At 40.4% G+C, this 25,067-nt stretch overlaps 1 protein-coding gene across 4 annotated transcripts in view; it reads right to left on the minus strand.

Annotated features, from left to right (window-relative positions):
• LOC126262535 (uncharacterized) overlaps positions 1-25,067 on the minus strand; it is a 35,301-nt gene that overhangs the window by 4,132 nt on the left and 6,102 nt on the right. For 3 of the 4 annotated variants that reach the window (XM_049959209.1, XM_049959210.1, XM_049959208.1), the window contains exons 2-3: positions 7,387-7,557; positions 6,719-6,952 (exon numbers count right to left, since the gene is read on the minus strand). In XM_049959209.1, coding sequence (XP_049815166.1) covers positions 6,719-6,952; positions 7,387-7,548 — 396 coding nt within the window. In that variant the 5' untranslated portion in view covers positions 7,549-7,557. The remainder of the gene's footprint in view (positions 1-6,718; positions 6,953-7,386; positions 7,558-25,067) is intronic. The other variant, XM_049959211.1, reaches the window with a different exon arrangement.

The raw sequence follows: 25,067 nt of genomic DNA on the forward strand, positions 1-25,067 counted from the left end.
GTATTGAATTAGGAGCACATATACAACAGAATTAACAAAAATACAAGCATGTACAATTCTGGCTGTGGAAATGCTCTTTCTCGCCTACAAGACTAAAATCCCATCGTTCCAGCTGGCCGACTCTTTTTTAAGGAATATTGTTGACAGGAGGGGACGGTACACAAATCAAGAATCTGCATTCTATATTCAATACTCATCTATTTAACACGTTGCAGCAGTGCTCCCCACTCACATATGTTTGAATTTTCAAATATTGCCACTGTGCAGATCTATCTTGAAGACAGTAGTTTGCAAACCATTCTCTTCTTAATGCGGCCTGTTTCAAATAATTATTTCTGTTAATGTTGATAATTATTATTTAATATTAATAATTATTGGTGTTAATGAAAAAACATCATCACCAAGTTACACTGCATCTTCTAGGATGCCGAGTGTTCTCGATTGTAATGCATGCAATGTGATATATAATTTCAATTCTGGCGACAGTGCTTCATGCATTACAGTATCTTTTCCTTATCACATAATTAACTCTATTTAGAAAAAAACAGGGACAGTTCTGGTGACATTATAAGATAATTAAAAGATCTTCTTGGATCTTCCATTATAAATTGTTTCATCAAGGTTGCTGAGCGAGCGAGCTGACATCTTTTCTTCATTCACTCACGAATCGAAACATGTTTCTTATTTTTTCTTATGCAGCAATTCAACACACCAAGCTTTACATCACAACTCGTGCAACGTGCAGCTGCCAAAACTTTCACTTAGGAACTCACAAAATGACAAAACTGAATTGTATACTGGTGTCGCCGGGTCCACATCATATATGAAACCATTTGCGTGCAACTCATTCCATGCAACGAGTGGCGCAACCCAATGTCGTGGTGTAAACTAGGCTTAACGCTTTTCAAATCACCATTTGCAATATTTTCCCGCAACCTGTTAGAAATAGCTTAGTTTCAACAGTTGACAGGAAGTGCCAGATAAAGGGTGTCAAACTGCTTGTGCAGCTACGATGACGTAGGAAGCCAGTATTTTTGTACATTGGAAGATTTTACATTATGTCCTAAAAGAAACAAAACATCAGAGGATACTCCAAGAGCATCGGAATTTCATGAACCACACTGAGATGCATAATTTGGCTTATAGTGCACATTCGCATGTCCAGATTCCCAATGAAGTAGGCCTCGACCCGATATTAAGCTTTTCAGTGTAGTTTTCTGGATATAAATTTTCTTGGAGTAGCAGTACTGTATTATCTCATGTTTGGTTCTTTATTACGGCATAGTGCCATACGTGCTACAAGATGAAAATGTGCATTTGAAATGCAGTGAACTATTGAAACTAGCTAATAGCATGGAATTAAACACTTCGTTTCAAATAAACTGACTGTCTCAGCGGAAAAGATTAATAAAAGCCAAATTTCTTTAGCAAATCGACAAAAAAATTCATTGTTCTGCAAGGCGATTAATGCTTGACTGTCAGAAAGGTGGAAATAAAATAAAATCTGAAACTAATCATGTTTTAGCCCTTCACATTATGTGAATGTGTTTTAAGTCACGTGATAGCACCCGGCCACAGAAATCCGTTTTGTTTTCATTTGACGTGAGAGCAGTAAACGAAGAGGAAACAGTGGAATCACTAAATGTAAATAGGGGTGACTTGGAGACTACCCACCTCCCCACTATAATTCAGACTGCTCTGTGCGTCTGCTCCGGATCTACAACATTTTCGAACCCCCTCCGCCCCAAACGTTTGAGATAGGATGCCAAAAATTTAAAAAACTGACTTTTCAAAAAATGTTTATTTTGTAGCGCACATCTTTCTGAACAGTTTGATAAATTTAGCATACGTGTTTGAGAAAACTTAAGACATGTTATTTGGTCTTAAGGGTGACAAAGTGCAGTGCCACACTTCTTCACATAGCATTCTTCAATCGCATCACTTTATTTCGCTCTGTGGAATTCAAATGTGTATATTTTGCTATGGGTGCCGTCAAACTAGATTCATGGCAGTGTAAATTGAAATGTCCTGTGGTGGCTCTCCTGCTCCCAGTTGGCCGTTTTCACATGCTGCCCCTATTTTTTTTTTTAAACAAAAAAATTGCAATTAATACTGGATGGGATTATTTGCAAGTGGGAGAACAAGAACTCTTCAGAAAGTTTGCACTCTTTATTGCATATTATCTAATAACTTGCTGTTTTGCGTGACATAAAATTAAAAATAGGATACATAAAACCATAAAGACAAGAGACAAGCAAGATAGCAAGATAGTAGATGTTTCTTCAGTCCTTAGGTCCTAGCATTTTTTCTCTCTAATCTTGCTACAGCTTTACATGGTGTGCTTTCCTTTCTGCGAAAGAATCTATTACCTCATCAAAGTGTCAAACATTTTGCTACATGAAAAATCAAAATGTCGTTGTCTAATACTGAAAAAGCTGTTAATACAAATGATATCCAAGACTGGTGTGAGTTTTCGATCTGATTACGTATGTTTTGTCACTATCTACTAGATGAAATGAAACAGGCTTGTCTAATATTGCAGCAATTGTAACAACACCAAATAAACGAGTCTGTTTTGGCACAAATGGTCATTTTTATAGCACGACAGAATATAATTGATGAAGTACCAATATCAAATGCCTATTAGGTCCACTAAAAGCAAAAAGCTTTATGTTAGGAAATAGTTTCACATTTCACTCATACACTCTGACTTCTCAAGCGTTGGATCAAAAAATAGTGGCAAGAAATTTTTGTATAAATTTGAAATTGTCACATTCTTCCATAATTTGTGTGATGTCCCCATTTCTTATCCTTCCTCATTCTAACAAACAATCTTGTTATCACTAATTCTGTTACTATTCCTGCCAGTGTCAAGACTGATTCTCTGTTTAACTTCACCAACTCTGCCACATCACCGGTTTTGCTATCTCATGTTTATTCTCCGCTTAGGCATTATTACGTGTTCGTACAACGTGTTTTCCACGCTACTCCCAGAATTCAACTCCAGCGGCTGCTAGCCAGGGACTGTACAACTGGCCCTTACTAGTGTAGCAATCCGGCCAAAAACTTTTCTGTCAAAATTTCATTTTCTTGGAGATACCAAAAAGATAATACGTGATCTTTCTTATCAGTTATTTCTGTTTGTCATTTATTTCCAGTCTGGTAGTCTGAATCTATGGATTTCGCTAGTAATTATAACAAAGCTGATCATTCGCAAACCCATTCACTCATTCAGCTTTATTCCACTCAGCTCGTACAGTCTCGTCCCCTTTTGTCTGCAGAAAAGCTTATTTCTAGATGCGATTGGGATTCCTCTGGCAGACACATCACGTACTCTATGCACCCATACAAAAATCATAAGTTTATTCATTCAGAAATCAAGAAGGAATGTGTTCAAAAATGTTAAAAAAAATCGACGGATGCGTTTCAAAATCATATGAATAATTGCTAGACCAACATGCGCTGGATGCTAGGCGCTTTGTGAAACAAGGTTTTTTTCCCCTCAAGTACACAAATTTACCACCCCTCCCCCCTCATGAAATTGCCGCCTGGGGCAGATACCCCGGTTCCCCTCCCATCCTCCCGCGGCCCCTACATCCGGGCCTGCTGTGCAGCATAAATCTGGCAGCTTCGGCGCGGCAGTAAAATTTGTCCGGGTAGCATGTGGCTGCTTGCTGCTACTGCTTCTACTGTGCAGCCATATGTCACACTTCTGTAGGCAGAAGCAGGAGAAGGTACTACTCATACGCGACTCAACTGCACACGAGCTCGCTCGCAACTGCTTGAATGAATCTAATGTAAACAGTTGTGACGTCACGTTCATTGGAGGCAATTTGTTGTTACGATGCATTGCATAGTCTTTCTAAAGCCTTTGACATATCTTGCTGTTGACAGATGCTTGTATGAGCACTGTGTTTTTTTGTTATATGCGACGCATTTCCTTTGCAAATGAAGGTTTTATTTTCGTTTTCTTCTATAGTTCATGTGTTATTGCTTCAGTATTATTCTGCAGTAGCAGGATACAGTAATATCCATTGTTAGAGTATTGGTTCTTACCAGCCAAAATTACAAAAATTTAACTGAAAACTAAAACAATGAAAAATTCTTGGAATTCTACAAAATTCCCCATGTTTTTCCCGGACCTCCCGGTTGTCCCGTTGAATTATTCCTTAAGCGAGTTTGTTTCAGTGATGAGGCAACGTTTCTGGGACATTAAACAGACATAATGTGAGAATCTGGTGAACTGAACACCCCCATGTGACTAGGGAGCTTCACCGGGATAGTCCAAAAGTGAATGTGTGGTGTGGAATCATGCGCAACAGAATAATTGGTCCATTTTTCTTCAATGAGTCAACAATTACTCCAGATGTGTACCTCGAACTTCTGACTGAATATGTAGCACCACAAATGATTTACCTACAACCAACTATCATTTTACAGCAAGATGGTGCACCACGACATTGGGGACTGCATGTTCGTCGGTCCCTCAATAAAATATTTCCACGCAGATGGATTGGGAGGGATGGGCCAATTCATTGGCCACCGCATTCGCCAGGTATCACTCCCTTGGACACTTTTTTATGGGCGTATGTAAAAGATATTGTGTATCAAACACAGATATGGGACATTGCTGACTGGAAGCAAAGGATTCGTAATGCCATTGCTACCATTGATGATGCTATACTACAGCAAATATGGCAAGAAATTGAGTACCATCTTGATGTGCTTCGTGCAACTAAAGCTGCCCATATAGATGCCTATTAAACACTATCAAAAAAACTTTTATAAACACTGATTACAATAAAAGAAACGTTGTAATAAAATTTTGAAGTTGTAAAGGGACTTTATGGAAAAACTGTATATTGCAACAGAAATGTTGATTTTGCGTCACAGGTTAACAGACATTGGTACACACCACTGTTGAGAAACTGAATTTATCAGCCATAGTAGGATCCAGAAACATTAACTAATGACTCAGTCAACAGAATCTGCTCCGTTGACTAAACATACTTCTTAGGATAAAGCCCTGTAGTGATTGTGCCTCTTTGCGGTGCCCTCATGACTTTAGTATACTTTTGTGTATCTATCGAATTTGTTTCCAGAGTGGTATCGAAGTCAGAGTGGCCCAGCCTCTGATATGAATAGTCCAGTTGGTACTATCCACATATACAAGTGTTTTTAATGTTTTAATGTACATTTACTGCACTGAAAATTGCCACACAGTGACGGAAATCTAGATATGCAATAAACATCATTCCTGCTGACAATGTACCCTTTACTACTTCAAATGCTAGTTTTATTTCATTAATTACCTCTATTCACAAAGCAGGTTAGAAATAAAAAGGGTGGTTGTGAAGTTTTGCTTATCACCTCAAAACAAAAAGTTGCGTAATTAACTTTTTTGCAGGTACTAGTCTGCAGTCCTGGTACACAATGAAATCCCTGCACACAGTACCATAGTGTGCAGCTAGAGCAGCCAGTTTAGTACGGCACAGCCCATTAAATTAAGTAGGGTATCGTTCAGTGATTTGTTCTCTAAATCCGAAGGGGAACAAGGCTGCAACAATCCATGTTGAGATGGTGGAATTGTATGGTAAAATTATATGATACAATGGTTTAGTGGCCCAGACAATTCCATTGCGATCAGGAGCTCCAAATAGTGGCGAACAAAATGACAGACTATGTTTCTCAGGAGCACTGGTAATAGTAATAGAAACAGGGTCCTAGTTTACAAAGCCGGCGAGTCACAATCGAAGCGACAGTGGATAAAGTGAAAATCAGTCACGAGTCAGTTTTCATCATCTCGGACAAAATTTTTGAATCTGACAAAGGTCGCAAGGTTCCGCGCCTTCTGACGTGCTAAACCGAGCAGCAGCGGAAATGTTACAACCGTGTCAGGTCAATGCATACAAATTCCTTAGCCACCTAGTTACCATGATCAGTGAAACTTGAATCAGTAAGACTCCGAGACAAAAAAGCAAAGCAAGTAGTGGCAACATTTGGGTTCACCAGTGAAAAGCCAAAATCCAGCCATCATTGGGCAAGATGAAGGCCATGGTGTGTTGCTGAAGATTACGGTCGCAACTGGCGAACCATCACAGGACCATATTACCTGACAAGGGTACAGGAAGCTGTGAGGATGAAGGGTTGTGGGAAGCTGCCCAAGGGGTGCGGGTATGCACCACAATGATGTCCGAGCTCATTCTGTGCAGGACACACACACTCATGGTGCTTCCTCGAAACATCAGTGTTTGCCTCACCCCCGTAATCGCTCGACATGACACCCAATGATTTCTTCCTCTTTCCTCTGGTGAAGAAACCATCCTATGGAAGGCACTTCCCCAGGATAACGATGAAGTTTTTTGCGAGGTGGAACTCTTCCTGAACAGCCAAAAGAGAAGCTTTCCCAACAAGATCTCCAACACGTCATCCGTAGTTGGGAAAAATGTGTCACATTGATGAGTAGATGTGTAGAGAAGGACTAACAGCATCACCAAGTTTCATGGACGCATCTGGAGGTTTTTGAGATGATAGTTAAAACTTCATGAACACCCCTCTTATAATTACATATTTCTCTGAGGAGATTATTTTTATGCAGGAGTCATAAATATTGACACGCGGTCTGCAGTTGCCTGTTTGTCATAACTCTAACGTAGTTTTTTGCCTTGAGACCCAGGAAGGACACACAAATTGACTGTGGGAAAAGTGCTGCACTCACCGTGATGGGGATATTGAAGCCATCAACAAGACTGATGCTGTAGAAGTCCTGACTGCCCCACCCAGCCAGGACGACTTCTGCATACGTTACAGGAGGCTGGCCGCCGGTGCCGTTACACTGCAGCCTCCTGCCACAGTCTCCCGTCTGGCATCTGCCATGTCCGTAGCCATCGAATAAGCAGCCAGTGCGACCCCAGAAGCGGCCTTCCCATCGATCGCCCATGTCGATGGTGACCTGTTGATACACCCCTCGATGAGAATGTAAACTGTAACTTTCCTTTCTTAATGCGACTGGAATTCTTGTTAATTCTTCAACACTGCACGTTTTATGACAGCGTCCCCTACCATATATATCAAATATCCGTTCTTCAAATATCAAGACATTTTTGGCAGCTTATTCTCAAATAAGTAAATGTATTAAACATAATGATAAAGTTATTAGACTGTGTGAAGTAAAGGCTTTTGAGCATCTTTTGCTATTGGAGAATGTAATACTTATTAATTATTGCTTTTTATGTGGTAATGTTTAAGTGTCACAATGACATTTCTCTTTTTCAATGGAAAATAGAAAATCTTATTTAGGTATCCCTGTGTATTCAGTGGTATTTCCTATAGCAAGCTTATATCGCAGAAAAATGACAACCATTTGTGATAAGACTGGCAACTTACCGAAGAACCAGGGCGCATCTCCCAACCGCCTCCTTTGGGAGTTCCCCTTTCAGCACCGCCAAGGGTGCCCACCCACACAGTATCTCTGCGTCTGTTCTCGAACACAACACTCCTTCCTTCACTCAAGGCGGTGACACCCAGCACTAATAACAAAAATGTCATCGCGCTTATCTGGAATACAAAAGGAAGCCAGAGTAAAATTTCACCTGAGAAGTTCGCTAAAACCATGATCATGTCCATACGAATGCTGTGGAACACTGTCAGCCATTTACTCATTCCGCCTCTTAACTTACGTCTGTGGACAGTAGCAGTCTGTGGTACGCTCTAGATATGGAGCAGAAACATGGGAAAGAAGTGCCACTAGAAGGAAGTTACAGAACTTTGCGATGGAATAGAGATAAGAAATGTGGAGGAATCAAAAGGAGATGAAAGTTGTGTGTAGTGCAACATGAAGTCAGTTTACAGTTCTAGCTTAAGAACTACAGTTAATATAAGATCATCAATATTTGAAAGATATAACTCTCTGCTAGATCATTATGTATAATGTAAATAAGAGAGTAATGACCGTTTAGCATTGCCCGACTTGATAATGTTGCAACAACCTTTGGAAATTCATTCCCGAACTGTTAGATATACCTGTGTTATTTTCGTCTTTTAGTCTGCGGGTAGAGCATTTGGCTAAGACGTGGATATGAACAGGGCGTTCATGTGGGAAGCATGGCAAATCTGTGAAGCTTATTGACAGTTCTCCATATTCATGTTGACAGATGCTGATCTGATACTCGTTTTGTTTATATGTATATGTATGTATGTACATGTGTATGTGTGTAAGACTTAATATAGGAAAAGACACACAAGACTTATGAATGTACTTTTAACTGATAAACTGCATAATGACAATCCCTGCAACATTCTGTTAAGCCTGCATGTTGAACAGAAATACTTCCCAGTGACATTACACTAAAAACCTAAATTAGGACAGAGAGATCTAGTCGAGGATCTTCAACACCCGCTATTCAGCTAATATTATGAGTAATTACGCTGAAGCAGTTGCTGTTGATATGACAGCAAAACCAAATAACATATTTGTCAAGCCTTATACTATCTTGATAAGACCAGGGGATGGTTGAATCTAAAGGAGCAGGCATTTGTGATTTATGTCTTGATTTTTTTAAGCATGTTCTAAAAAATTTATGTCACTGCTAATTCCATGACTTACACATCGAAGGATGCACATTTACTAACGTGAAAAATATTAACTTTAAAATGTACATCATTTGCCCTCAATACAGGGTTTTTCTTAAGTACTTCCAGGGTTTCAAATGACTACTGTGCAAAAACCATACGACATACAAGAAATGACACCTAGCACTGAATCTCTCTGAGTTTCGATTCATAATAAAAGATGTGGTGTAGTTGCAGAGCGCACCACTAAGTGACAGGTGTGTCAAAACATCGGCTCTAACTTGTCACAAGAAATTAGCTCGTCCCACAAGATGGCAACCTAATGAACAGAATTCGAAGGCGGGCCGCTGTCTTTGCGCCTTCCCAGGCAACAGCAGCGACTTCAGTGAACTGCACACATGTAATGACACACTGTCTATTGATATGTCTCTTTTCTGTATATCTTGCAATGTTCGTGTAGTCATCTTCCGAAATCCTGAAGGTACTTGGGAGTACTCCTGTGTACACGTTGATGGAGTGTAGCACAGAGTTTTGAGAAACGAGTGTTTACGACTCCAAATTCTTTGAGATGAAAATTTTCCCTTCCAAAATACTGTGCAAACTGTTATGACAAATGCTCTTGCATGTAATAGTAAGGAATTATAATGACTTGGGAGATAATATGTTCATGGACAATAAAGGTTCATCTATTACTGTTATTGTTAGGTCCTAAAAATTACAGCTATTACTGCAATCTGTAAATTAGCACATTTACACAGCATGTCTTTCCCCTTCTTAGGCAATCTTCAAATGTGATCGACAGTCTAGTAGTCATGAACTGACATCACATTTGTGGATTTCCGAACAATGCTCTTGGCACGCTACTAGGTAGGGTTCTTTTTTCTTAAGGAAGTATCGTTTATGAATGTAGCATTGTTGCGGTAGGTGATGCACTTTCAATGTCTGGACCTATTGGCTATGCATATACACCAAACAGAAGCAATCATCATAGTTGTTTGTGGTTATTTATAATGCCATGGATAACTGAAAATGTCGCTCCCGGTGTGAAATGCGTCCATTGATTCGTTTGCTGTCTGCAAAAGATATGAAAACATTCTTAAATTCATCAGATTAATTTAATTAACAGAATCTACCATCGGTTCTTGGTAGAACAACATTATAATAAATGAAAAGCACCAGTTTGCTTTTGTTCTACAATATTACTTTTATTGATAACCGGTTTTCGGCTTATAGGCCATCTTCAGCCAATGCCTGAAGATGGCCTTAAAGCCAAAAACCGCTTAACAATAAAAGTAAAAAAAAGATTAATTTAATTTATGAAGGAAACACTATGACTGATGGGATGGCAAGAAAGTGGGTTAGAGTACTTGATTATTGTCAGTCTAAAGCTCCTGATAAATTGCAGTGTCAGTGACCACCTTTCATATCCGAAGACTTGGTGCTGAAAGTTGTAAAGTTCAAGAAAACAGATACTTTATGATTTTGTCCTTAGTTATAAGTTAGTTGGAATGTTTGAAGATTTTCGGGCATAAATGGGAGCTCGCAAAACTGAGGAACTCCCTGCATCTCTTCTGGGTGAGGGAGGCAAGTCGTTGGGCTTCATGTTTAAAAGTGTTTAACATTTTTGGAGTCAGTAGTTTTTTTTCCCCTTTGTTATCAATGAAGTTATTTTTCCAATATGGAAAACTTACAAGAACTGGCACTCCTGTCTGCATACCTGGAATTCTATTGCTTATTTTCTGGTTTTCTAGGCGATTGTTACTGTGTAGTAGCCACCGGCCTTATTTAAAATCATTGGGCTATCGGTTAGCTGATGATGGAGTTCATCGAAAGACATGAAAATTTAAGAAAATAAATTATTATTTTTTTCGTGGAACCTTAAGTGTGGTGTTGCGACTGGCAGATCTGTTGACCTTGATGTCTAGATCTGTAGAACCAAATTGAGAAGCAAATCTCTAAGACCGTGGAACGTTTCAGTACATGAAATTACAATATACGAGTAATAACAGATAAAATAAAATGTTTATGAACCCATAAAAGACAAGCCATAAGTTTAGGTAAACGCAATCAACAATATAACATAGGATTCAGTTTAATATTTCAAGGAACTCCTCAACAGAATAGAAGGAGTGACCCACGAGGAAACACTTAAAAAAAAAATGGCTCTGAGCACTATGGGACTTAACATCTATGGTCATCAGTCCCCTAGAAATTAGAACTACTTAAACCTAACTAACTTAAGGACAGCACACAACACCCAGTCATCACGAGGTAGAGAAAATCCCTGACCCCGCCGGGAATCGAACCCGGGAACCCGGGCGTGGGAAGCGAGAACGCTACCGCATGACCACGGAAACACTTCAGTTACAATTTGAAAGCATGTGGATTAATGGTAAGATTTTTGAATTCTTGTGATAGCTTATTTAAAATGGATGCAGCAGTATACATAACACCTTTCTGCACAAGAATCAAAGAAATGCGATCCAAATGCAGGTTGGATTTCTGCCTATTATTAACTGAATGAAAGCTGCTAATACTTGGGAGTAAGATGATATTGTTAACAAGAAACAACAAAAAAATGTATTGAGAGGCCAGTGTCAGAATATCCAAACTTGTGACGAGCGATCAACAGGAGGTTCACGAAATTACACAACTTATTGCCCAAACTGCCCGTTTCTGAGCCAAAAATATCCTTTTAAAATGGGAAGAGTTACCCCAAAACATAATACCATACGACGTGAATGAAAATAAGCAAACTAGACTACTTTTCGTGTTGAACAATCACTTACTTCAGATACTGTTCGAATAGTAAAAATGGCAGCCTTAAGTCTTTGAACAAGATCCTGAATGTGGGTTTTCCACGGCAGTTTACTACCTATCTGAACACTAAGAAATTTGAACTGTCCAGTTTCACTTATCATATGCTCATTCTGTGAAATTAAAACATCGAGTTTTGTTGAAATGTGTAAACTGTAAAAACTGAGTCTTAGTGTGATATAGCGTTAATTTATTTTGTACAAGCCATTAACTTATGTCATGAATTGCACTGTTTGAAACAGAGCCAATGTTGCACACAACATGCTTTACTACCAAGCTAGTGTCATCAGCAAACAGGAATATTTTAGAATTACCTGTAATACTAGAGGGCATATCATTTATATAAATAAGGAACAGGAGAGGCCCCAACACTGATCCTGGGGTATCCCTCCCCCACTTCCCCCCCCCCACCCCCCATCCCATTTGACCGTGCCCCACTGAGACCCCCCACATCACAGCCATTCTCAACACTGTGAATAATGCCCTTTTGCTGTTTGTTGTTAAAGTAAGAGGTGAAGTAATTGTGAAGTACTCCTCGTATTCCATAATGGTTCAACTTCTGGAGCAATATTTTGTGATCAACACAATCAAATGCCTTGGTTAAATCAAAACAGATGCCTACCGCTCGAAGCCTTTTGTTTAATCCATCCAGTACCTCACAGAGAAAAGAGAATATAGCATTTTCAGTTGTTAAACCACTTCTAAAGCCAAACTGTACATCTGATAGCAAATTATGTGATATAAAATAATCAATTATCCTTATCAAACAATGGAAAATCCAGGATGGAATGTAACAATACGAGAGAAGGAAAGTTGCAACTCACCATATAGCGGAGATGCTGAGTCACGATAGGCACAATAAAAAGATCCACACAATAATAGCTTTTGGCCATTAAGGCTTTTGTCAGCAGTACACACACACACACACACACACACACACACACACACACACACAATTATCCTTACATACGCAACCTTTTCAATAACTTTAGCACACATTGATGACATAGAAATGGGTGTAAAATTGTCTACATTATCCCTTTCTCTCTTCTTGTAAAGCAGCTTTACTACTGAGTACTTTAATCGTTGAGGAAACGGACCATTCTTAAAGGAAAAGTTACAAATATGGCTAAGTATAGGGCTAACATGTGCAGCACAGTACTTTAATATTCTTCTGGGCACTCCATTATATCCATGAAAGTCCTTACTCTTCAGTGATTTAATTATTGACTCAATCTGCCCCCTGCCAGTATCACAAAGGAGTATATGAGACATCAATATCGGAAAGGCATTTTGCAAGAGAGTTATATGATTCTCTGTAGAAACTAAGCTTTTTTTAAAAAAAAAATCACCAGCAGTACTCATAAAATGATTGTTAAATACTGCACATAAATCTGGCTTATCAGTAACAGAAATATTTTTTACTACGAACTGACTTTATATCGTCGACCTTGTGCTGCTGACCAGACACTTCCCTCACTAGTGAGCATATGGTTTGTTATCCTGTGAATTTGCTATCTATTTGCGTACCACATCCTCTTTAGCTCCCTAATAACATTTTTCAGCACTTTACAATACTGTCTGTTTTATCTTGGAGGTTACCCGCGGAATTTGCAAGAGACCAATTTGGATCAGATGTCCTTAACTTTAAGGCATGATCAAGAAGTTTCCATTTGAAGGTCATACAGTCCAGAACCGATATGCCAACCAGGTAAATTCACCGTGAACATTGAGGCAATTGTCCCACCAACGCACCAGGCTGAAGATACTGTTTTGTAAAGCACCTCATCCTGCTGCAGTTCTTAACTGGCTGCTGCAGGTCCTTGTCCCGACAGGAATCTTAGACCTTTTTTAAGGGACTGAAGCTTCATTTTTGCATGGAGGGAGGTGGGGTGAGGGGAGACGAGGACTATAGGATGGGTGCGTGAGTGTTCCCCACTTTAGTCTCCCAGCTGAGGCTCACATACAAGATCGACCAGCGTGTTGTGTCAGATCACGATCTTCATGGAACTTGGCACAGCATTTCACAACGGAGTGTTTCGACAAACATGATGCCGCATACATATTCTTCAGTCTCCGATGTATGTCAACCGTTGTTTGTCGTTTGGCAGCCAAGAAAAGAAAATCATCATTTTGGCCCAGTTTGGACGGACTTCAACGCATAATTCACGTTTTCGCATTTATCGCATGCACGTTGGAAACATATGAATGCCACATTAATCCCTTGCCTACATGTCGGTGCTTATATACCTGAATTGGAATTGTGCTATGTTGTATATACGCCGCAGCAAAGCCCTCAGACATAATATTTTTGAGTGCCCCCTTACAGAGTGCTACACGGCATTTTATTTTTGATGTTGGAATAGTGACAAGTTTAACCCAATCTCACCGGCCAAAATTAGGCTGGCGACCAGATTAAGACTGTTTTGTAACAACAGCAGTGCAGAAAATTGGTCCAATTCCACCCATAAACGTTACCTAGTTAATCTTCATAACAATTCTTCAAGTAAATTGTCTCGTGTGCCAAAGAGTGTGCGGATTCTGCTCACGGTTGCAAGTGAGATGTTACTCGAAACCACCTCTTCTAGGCTGAGACAAAGGAAAGTTTCAAAGAGAAGTCCAGTCAAACAATTTCAGCTCAGAACGACATATTTACTGTTTTCTGAGCTAAGCAGGTGTGTTGCTTGTGGATTCTTTGTTCCATGGTAGCACCTTCAACTAAAAGATGTATTGTGATACGTCAACTAAACTTCGTCTAGCACTCAAAACCGAAAGGTATAATAAGATAGTTAATGGATTTTCATTGCTTCATGGCAACTAACAACATATGACCCAAGTAGAAGGTTCCATATAGCCCTTATCTAATGTCCACTGCCTGCCACTTTTTCATGCACTTAAACAAAATTTCTACATGGTTGGCAGTACAACAAAGATAATGTCAAAACGGTCATTCAGAAGTGGTTAGCCAATCAGGCAACTGATATTTACGAGATGGAAATTGATAAGTTGGTTGTTAGTTACTACAGCTGCCTCAATTTTGGTGGAAATTAGGTTGCAGAGCAGTTAAAGGTACAGGCTTTGATGAAGAGCAGTTTGGCATTTTTACACATAATATAAAAACTGTAACTACTTAAAGACAACTCATGATTTAAAAAAAAAATTAAACACAATACATTGCGAGTAGGTGCTGCTTTCACATCAGCCTTCCTCTATTGCAACAAGACTTGTGCATAATCGAACTGTCCAGAATAACAGTTTCGTGCCAGAATGAGAGCCTGCGAATATGTGCAGTTCTTATATGAAGGATGTTGCTGTGGCGGGCGGATGTCTCGGCTTGTGGCTCTCATGCACATCATGTTGTTATGTGGCTGGCAACTGGCAGACAGGCAGGCCTCGAGGCTGGCTGGGTGGCAGGTAAGTACATTGACCGTGTTCGCCTTGCTGTGGGTGGCTGGTGGACGGGTGGCCCGGGCAGCCCAGATTACCCTGTACCGTCTGCCGTCTGGGCGACACGTGGTGCGGCCACCCCCAGCTACGGCACCATTCCACCTGGCTGCACCCGTCATAACGAGATGACTGCAGTGGCCTTTGTTGATGGCGGCGTGGGGTGGCAGGCACACCCCACTCCGCTATCATAGTCCCAACCCCTACCCTCGTTCTTCTATGATGATGATGAGCCTCAGAAGCCAGGAAGCCTTGGGGTGGCCTATAGCATAGCAGCAGGAAGCATTAGGATCTGCAGCAGTGGCAGTGCCAGCAGACATGCACAGCAGGTAATGAATAAGTGTAGCTAGCAAAGGTTTGGTAGGGGGGTGGGGGTGGGGTGGCAGAACCCACTTGGCATCACCGCTGCCGGCAATCCATCGTGCGCATGTGCATGTGGAGCCAGGGGCACGCGACAATGCACTGCACTGCACTGCACTACAAAAATACTGGAGTGAGCGCGGTCAGTACCACCACTGCCGCAGTGCAGCCGTGCACTCGAAGCCAAAGAAAAATCCCGCTGTGCATGCAAAAGGCACCCACGGCACGTCAAGGAGACAGGGGCTTTTCCAATCGGTGTCTCGCAACATAAGGGCTTGGTGGCTGCACTCTAGTCAGTTATACCAACTTTGCCCCCAGTCGCTGTGACAGTACGACGTGGCTCACATCTTTTCTTTCCTGTGGCTGCTTTTGCTCAGGTAATGAGGCACTCCCGGAGTCATCCTCGCTGCTACACGACTTATTTTGCATGAGATCCTGAGTTTGCGATCATGGAGAACTGTTTATTGTATCTCATTTCTCAAATTCGTGGTCTTCTCTAACACGTCATTCATTCACAGCGTGTTATAGTACACTGATTGGTCTGAGATGGGTGTGAAGGCCTTCTTGCACAATGGGTATTTATTTATCTAATGTGAAAAAGAGAAACAAAATCCGATACATAACATCACTAGCTACAAATGACATCATTAGAAGTTATAATGATCACACTTTAGAGCATTAAGCTAGGCAGACCATATTGTCCTCGGACGGTCCACACTCTGACAAAGTGGGCTTATAACTCATGATGATTAGACATGAAGCATTTGCATAGATAAGGGTGCCAAAGTTTGAACAATTACAAGTTCAATATTTCACATGAACATATTGCCAATTTATAGAGGGTGCACTGAAGATAGCATACAAATGATGTAAAACAAATAAAAATATGTCGAAATTTACAGGGCTAATTAAATTTTGGATATTTTCTTTTCATCTCTCTCTCTCTCTCTCTCTCTCTCTCTCTCTCTCTCTCTCTCTCTCTGTGTGTGTGTGTGTGTGTGTGTGTGTGTGTGTGTGTGTGTGTGTGTGTGTGTGTGTAGCTCTTCCAAGGACATCTGGTAATGCAATATCATACAGCAACCTTAGTTGCTGAAGAACCTAAATGCCGAAGGAACCTATTTATTGATCAAATGCTACCTTACAGTCAGAATGTCCTAGGGATCCGTAATGGTGCTACAAGATGACCATACTTGTTGCCAAAGGAGTAATAATGATAACTCATCTTACCCGGAAGATGATTTTTTAAGAAAACAGGACCAGTTTAACCGATTGCTAGCCTCAGTACACTAACTTCTTCAGACGGAGATGCGATAAGGGATGTATATTTTTTTCAGCGATGGAGGTTACGAAATATCTTCACGCCATCACGCATGAAGCGGCTTTTTAAACAAATTGTTATCGGAATTATTGACCAATAAGTAACTGCCAATCTTCGAGCTCCATTGTCTGCATGTTTGTGAACCTGCTGGTGATGAAAAAACAAAGCTATGCCCATGTAATAATGTCATACATTTATACATGTGACTACAATTCGTGTCTAATCAGATCCTTCCCGTACTTGTTGGAGATGTAGTGACCAAATTATTAGGAAGCGCCTTGTGAGCATAGTAAGTATAGTGTTGGCATCCAAACTTCTTTTTTCTTTTTCACATAAAGTTACCATACTAGAATGATTTTTTTTTTAACTATCTAAAACATGGATAACGTCAGAAAAATAAACTAGTGTAATGTTTCTACCTGCTTTTCGCCGCACATCTTTCTGTCTGTATCTACTTCACTTACAAAAATAACTTAATAAATAACTGATGTTGGATCAGTTCAAACCTTGTTATCTACTACAGGCTGAAGCAGTAACATGTAAATGGCAAACACACGTGCATGAACTTCATTGTGAGCACACGAGACCAGCATTGAAACATATTGGCTTTAATTCAGATAGAAGTGGAAGGCACATATGTCACGGATGACTTTGTAAAACACAAGATCTGTAACATCAGGGAAATTGTCTTGGCATTCTGTGACTAGCAGGTTTCATTGTAGATTTGCGGAGGTTCCGCCGTCTAGCTTGCATGCAAAATTTCAAGTACGGATCACCTTAAGAGATGGCACTTGTCTATACATCAACTGTAATGCTTTTCTTATGAGGTAACTACCTTGTCCGTTATTCATATGAACGTTGAGTACAGGGATGAGTAGATATGATACATAACCATAGGACCAAACTCTGGAACCTTGTGACACACTACGTGACACATGTTGTTTTAGTTATTCCACAACCCTGGGAATCACTCTACCAACTGAGTGAGCTATCTGTGCACGCCTTACATTAGATATTCACAGACAAGCTTTCAGTCAAGCTGTGAGGAATGTAAGGATGAATGGATTGATTTATCGTTGTGCGAACACCTTCAGTCTGTGAGAGGGAGTTTCATTATATAAGTGGAAGCTGGCAGTTTGCAGCTTAGAGCCAATCGTGAAATGTGTACAAGTGTCTTAAGTTGTGAGAGTTACTTACTGAATTTTCTGAGTGACAGTTATCTGCTGCACTGGCTGCTTTTTTTTCGTATTCTGCACTACTGCTCATTTCCTGCTGTTTAGCCATTTTCGAGTGTGCGGCGTAACCCGCCAAATGCTTGTATATGGGCTGTACTCAAAACATACGTTGGTCATACATTGTCAAAATACTGTGGTGTGGCCGGGCTTTAAAAGAAACAACTTAACATGAAATGTTTCATAAACAAGCTGTGGTGAAGTTACCTGTGTTCTGTTTGGCTTTTCAGAAAATGCTTGGTGTCATATTGTTTATTTCAAACTCCACCCACGTCAATGTGTTTTAAGAGTATGTTACTGGACAAATGAAACCATAGACCTGGGAACAAATTGGGTCACGTGACTAAGCATATGCCTGTGCGGGCTGCTGTTAACATCATTAAATTTATTGGTGATGAGATGGGGAAAGGAATTACACTGCAGACAAAAAAGGTGACTGGAAGTGCAATCAAAATTTTAATTTCTTAAAGACAGTCATTTTCATTCGTAGGCTGCTCTTTTATCTCTCTCTTCTTTTATATATAAAAAGGCAATGTCCCGACTAACTAACTCACTGACTCATCATCGTCCAGCGCAAACCACTGAGGGAAAAACTTGACATTTGCAGAGGGTATTGATCATATACTGTAGGCGTAGTTTAACAAGGAATTTTTCGATATTCCATTCCTAAGTGGGTGAAATAAGGGATGAAAGGGTTTGTAAAAATATGTTCTTAAGGCAATTTTGAAACTGGAACAACGAAAATTGGTATTTGCTTTCCTTGTCAGAAATGAAAAAGATACATATTTCGGCATTTTTGGAAATTAAACCTGGAAGGGATGAAATAGGGGATGAAAGAGTTTTTTGAAAATAAATCATCGTTAAAGAACAACTAAGGTATGTTTAAAGCTACATCAATGCTAATTTGTATTTGACTTTGTGGTTTCAGTATTTTAGGAAATTCAACCCAAGGAGGGTGAGACAGGGATTCAAATTTTATGGACACATTTCATTTCTGAAGCTAAATCTATGAAATTTTGTATTTGGCTTTTTAGAAATTAAAAGGAAATACACATTTCATTCTTTTTGGAAATTCAAACCCTAAGGGGCGGAGGATGAAATTGGGCATGAAACAATGTATGAAAGTATTTAATTGTGAAAGCAATTTTAAAGCTAAATCTTTCGAAACTGGTATTTGGTTTCTCAGAAGTGAAAAAATACGTTTTTCGGTCTTTTTGAAAGTTCAACCCCGAAGGACGTGAAATAGGGCCAGACTGATACACTGGTTCATCATCGTCCAGCTAAAAATGCCGAGGATAGAAACTTTAAACTTGGAAAGGGTGTTCATGTTACACTGTAGGCTACTGAAGAATTTTTAAAGCTACACTTATGAAAATTAGTATTTGAATTCTCGGTTAGAAATAACGAAAATACATGTTTCAGTTTCAATGTTTTTGGAAACACCTCCCTAAGGGAGTGAAATAGCTGATGAAAAGTTTTATATATATAAAATAAGGATTTCACAGTTTTTGAAAATTCAACCCATGAGCAGGTAAAATAGCGAATGAATATTTTTAAGAAAATATTTCATTGTATTAAAAACATTTGAAGCTAAATCTCTGCAAATTAATTGTTAATTTGTAATTATCTCACAAGAAAAAAAGGTCAGTTGTTATCCAGCTGTCTGTCTGTCGCTTGGTTAGGAGCCCTTTTTCTAATGTACAGTTAAATAAAATCAAGTTGAAATTTACTTGTCACATACTAAGGTCTGTGGTCTCTTGGCAGTGTAAAAACATTCAGCGCCTAAGTTGTTCCAATCAAAAGAGACTGCCATTTGTATCACATAGTTTGATGCTCGCAAACTGTCTCATCATCAAAGCATATAGCCTAGTGTACTTCCCGTTGACCTAGAATCATGAAATTTGGAAGAACTGAGGTTTCGCAGTAGAAGTACAGAAAAAAAGAAAAATCAGAAAATTTTTAATGTATAACTATATGACGCCACAAAATATTTCTTTTCCATTTGTTACACAAATTCAAAATTAAAGCATTCTCTAAAGTCATGGAATTCCCCTGACCCATACCTTGCCACTATTAATGTCAGAAACAGAAAAAAGTCGTCGACATTCTCTATTCCTGGGGTGGGTGAACCGGCTGCGTGTCTCTCTCTCTCTCTCTCTCTCTCTCTCTCTCTCTCTCTCTTCTCTCTCTATCAAACCATCCATCCATCTGAAGCGCGAGTCCTCCTCGCACCTGTCAAGCTTTTTTCTATATCTATCGATTATTAACTCATAAAAGAAAAGTTAAGTCTCTTGTAAACAACTACCGCGAACTTCATTTTGGGTGTTCATTGGAATAATTTGCAAAACAAATCAGCTACTGTAAAATTCTCTTTACGCTCTAAAGCCTATTCATGACAATGAATAACTACTGCTGCATTGACTCTTGAGAACATGACAGTGAATGAAGGTGAATACAGTAATCAACACACACAAGACAGAGAGGGGAGTATGCATGCTGCCTCAAGTATCTCAATGCCGTAGCTGTTTGCAGAGGCAGACATAATTGTTGGAAAAAAATATCCTATTGGGAATTAACTACTGCCTGTTAACTGCACTAGAAAATGAAAAAAAGGAGGAAGGATCGACTCATTTATGTGGGAGATGTTTCGACCTTAGACCAGAAACAGTAGTGGCAACTTAAAAGGTTGGCAGTCAGTGCTAAGGACTTCTCCAGAAAAATGTATGACCTAAATTTAGAAAGATTATTGCAGTAAGAACTTGTATTCCCTCTGCAGGTTTATCAAGACTTATATTTCTTCAGAATGACCTGTGATTATTTCATTTCAACTTTAAAACTTGTGAACATAACTGAAATTATCGTTAATCCATAGCAAAAAAAGAACACCTGGCTTTTAATGTCACTTCCCACTCGGATTAGACGTTACATGTATTGAACATTATTAAACACTTTTGGATTTACTTGTTCTCTAAGTTGCTATTAATATGTTGCTACGAGTGTCAATATATGTTGTTTTGTGAATAAGGCTTTCATACTGCAGACGATAAGATGGAATACTTTTCATATAGATGAACATACTACACAATATAAGAATTTTTAATTGAATGTTCGATATGTTAGCTATGTTTCTTGTACAGCAGTGTATGACCTAAAGTGCAGTAGTGTAAACAGTGTATACTTTTTCAGTGCAAACTCGACGAATGGGTTCTTTTAAATGCCAAACATAATAATGAGTATGTCTAATAACCAAGAGTCTCAAGTAGCGATGTGAGATAGACAGATGTGAAATTATCAAATTTTGCAACCTCACAATGTCCTCTAAGCCGCCTGAGAAAGATTTAGTCCCCGTGTGCGTGTCAAGAACACGGGTAAGGTGCAGCGGCGTAGCTGCGTGGCAGCGCGGCGATAAACGCGATCTGCAGCGATCGAGCCGGCAGCGCGGCGCGAAACGCTGCACTGCCGCGGCATTGTGGTTAGCCTAATTTCATACCACTTGCTACAAAAATCAGGGGTGCCGCGGCGGCTGCGGCGCTGTTTGTGCCTCGTCATTGTCGCGAACGTCTAATCCAAATAAGTCCATTTGATGGTTTAAACTATACGAGGTTTGTCCGGAAAATATGTATAAAAGTTGAATAATGTCTTTATGTTACAAGCTGCAGTCACCGCCACGTGGGACTACTGCTGTAACCAATCCCATCAACGCTCAGTTCGAGCCAGAGCACTCTGCGTGAATGTGGGAGTGTGCGGCAGCTTGTTGACAGTTACCCTTTTTCACCTGCCGTCGGCATGGAGCTCTCTCTGACTGAGGAACAGCGCGTCAACATCAAGTTTCTTGCAAAGCTAGGCAAGAGTGGCCGTGAGATTTTTGAGTGTTTGAAACAGGTTTACGGAGACAATTCTCTGAAGGAACCAACCGTGAACAAGTGGTTAAAAAGGTTCCGGCATGGCCGAGAAGCGAACGATGACCCTCGCCCAGGACGCCCGTCGACATAAGTTCCGATGCAAATGTTGAACGAATTTGGGCTTGTGTTCTTAAAGACTATAGATTGATAGTCAGAATGATTGCTGACGAGCTGTCAATCCCCCAAACAATCGTTCACGAAATCCTGACACAAAAACTTGAAATGAAGAAATTGTGTGCGAAAATCGTACCGAAGCTCTTGACGCCAGAACAGAAAGCAAAGAGGGTTGAGTGCTGTGAGGATTGGTTGGAAGCAGAGGAACGAGGGGACTTTCTCAACCGAGTCATCACTGGAGACGAGTCCTGGTTTTACGAATTCGATGTGGAGCTCAAATCTCAAAGCAAGGAATGGAAACTAGCAGGAGAACCGAGAACAAAAAAGTCGCGAAAATCAAGGTCCAATGTGAAGACAATGTTGATTGTTTTCTTTGACTCTAGGGGCATTGTTCACAAGGAATTTGTCCCTCCCGGCCAGAGAGTGAACGGAAATTTTTATGTTGAAGTTCTGATACGTCTCAGAGCTCGTGTGGCCAGAGTTCGACCGGAGTTGGCAAAAGGGGGCAGGTGGATCCTTCATCACAACAATGCGCCCGCTCACACGTCGCTCGTTTTGCGCGAGTTTTTGGCCCGAAGCTCAATCACCGTGACAGACCACCCGCCTTATTCACCCGATTTAGCCCCGTGTGACTTCATGTTCCCGAAATGCAAAATGGTGCTTCGGGGGCGGCACTTGGGAGATGTGGAAGCCATCAAGACGGAAACGACACGGCAAATGAACAACATCACAACTGAAGACTTTCAGTAAAGTTATCAACAGTGGAAACGGCGTTGGCAGAAGTGTATCGCGTATGAGGGCGGGTACTTTGAAGGAGACCCTATTGTAATACCTGAATAACTGTAAAATAAAGTTATTATTCAACTTTTATACGTATTTTCCGGGCAAACCTCGTACCTACACTTGAAAATGACTGCACAGTCAAAACTGTGCCGTAGTAAAAAGTACTACATAAAAGGATATTCTATTGCAAGTAATGACACGCAGTGTGGCAGATTATCGCCATTCTGAAAATTTGTTTTGGCCGAGGACCCCGTTGGAACTAAGATGTTGCAGAAATCCGGAAGATAGCCCAGTGTGCGTGCTGTTGGTTCCTGCGCCTCCTGTATTCTGTGTGACTGCAGTGTGCCTGCTGTGTTGCAGATCCCGCTGTCCAAGCAGCGCGGCACCGCTGGCCTGGGCAGCGACGCTCCGCCCCCGCCGCCTTCTGGAGACGCCGCCGCCGCGCGCCATTCCCAGCGCTGGAAGAAGGCGAAGCAGGCAGAATCAACTGCCGCCATCGCCCGCGGAACAGACGTGACGGGTTTGAAAAATGGTTCTGCACATCTCACTCTCACGCCTCGTGAGATGCAGTATCTTTCAACTTCCCGTCTAATTGCATTTTTAGTTTGTTTTAACGTCGTTGTGTGCACTGATTAAGATTTTTTCACACCACTGTAGCGATGAAAATGAGCCCACTATATTCACGCTTTCTTGAAAGATGATTCCACACAACAGGAGAAATACAGCACAGAGTGAATTTTGTCGAACGTCCCACCCCCTCTTGTCTTTGAAGAAGGAGCAGTTTTCACCCAGAGTCAGGACAGACTTGTGGGGAAGTAATGGAGTTTATAAATTCTGGTAACGTTACGCGAAGGGGAATAACAAATAGATCGCATTCAAGAAGAGAGTGGCGGCTTAAGACTGTAGAATTTACTGTGCGAGTAACTAATCAATTAGCCTGGAATCAACTGGCGACGTATAACTAGATTCTGATTGGAAAGAATACATAATTAATCACAGTCAACGCGTTCGCCCGGAAAACTATTTTGTTCTTTCTTTAAGACGTTTGATGCTGCAAAATCTGGCACGATAGAACGTGGAATGTTGGAAAATATAACACTGATGATGGTGTACCTGATTCAAGGACCCACTTCACAATAAATAAAATGATATTCAGATTGTTATTGCAAATTCGTTAACTTTGAAGATACATATAATAAGTGATTTCCTGTGAATATCGTGTTCTTTTATTTTCTGTTTTTCTTTCTTTCGACAAGTATGTGATCCCTTGATAAACAGAAATGTCCTGTTTGATAGCGGATACAACTTTTCCATCTTTTTTTTCGAAAACACGGAAAACTGATTATTTATTCTTTACCCATGGACTCCAGCTGAAAATCCAGCTGAGAGTATTGGATGTGTCATACAATAGGCTATTAACATCAAACTTTATTTCATTATATATAAATGAAACAAATAATTAATTACTATTTGTTCCCTATACCCACTGGCGAGGGCCATCCTCGAGTACCACAGCGCTTGATGGGTCACTGTGAAGAGTCAGACTGCAGAATGTGTGTGGCATTTGGTGCATGTGGCACTGGTGATTGTACGTCGAGGTAATTGTTCCTGGCGAGGCGAGACATTCTTCAGTCAAATTTCCCCACTTCCCAACAGTTACTTCTCGGAAACATTTGTAAAGTAATCTGAGAGGTGACTACTGTAGAGATGTTCGCTCAGAACTACTTTAGCAACACATCTTCGAAACGCTATAGATCGTTAGAAATCTAAAGCAAGCCCATTTTCTGTCTGCTGGCTACACAAAACCTACCAGGTTTGTCGCTATTATAGTAACGTTGATAATCTGTCGTCAAGCTACGTGAAGCGGGAATAAAATGATTACGACCGTTAAGTGTGATTACAAGCACTATCACTAGGGTAGTGACATTCCAACGTGTGTATTGGTCAAGAAATGAACTGTTCGAACATCATGTTTGACAAACGACGCTTTTTATTAGTTCTCTGGGTGAAAGGCATGCTGACACTCAAGTTACTGTTTAACGTGCCATCCTGAACGAATTCATTAGGGAAGAAGCAGTAGGTTTGTTTTGGAGGGGATGGGGCCGGAATCGGTTGTGGCTTGTTAAACCAACTACCCTGGTGTTCACCTCATATGATATAGGAATTGGACCGGGCTCATGCTGAATACATGTCCATTGTTTTCGTCAATAGTTTTACCTCTATTAGTATCTTTAAGAAAAAAGGATATGGCCTTTAGTGACATACTCTAAATTAGGCACTTCTTTTGTGTGGAAAACTGCTTTCAGATGCAGATGCACTTCTTTTACAAACTGCAGGGGCTACGTTAATACGTATTTACGTAGCGCTAGTTTGGTAGCAGAATAAAAGTGTGTTGCGAACGAACAAAAAACGGCTCAACTGTGAAAAATAATTTCCAATAGAAGCCCGCAAAATTACTTTTAGATGAATGGAAATTAGTAATTTGTGTATTTGACTGAGCCGGCCGGTGTGACCGAGCGGTTCCAG

The sequence above is a fragment of the Schistocerca nitens genome, chromosome 6 (genome assembly GCF_023898315.1).
Source record: "Schistocerca nitens isolate TAMUIC-IGC-003100 chromosome 6, iqSchNite1.1, whole genome shotgun sequence".
Classification (NCBI taxonomy): Eukaryota; Metazoa; Arthropoda; class Insecta; order Orthoptera; family Acrididae; genus Schistocerca; species Schistocerca nitens.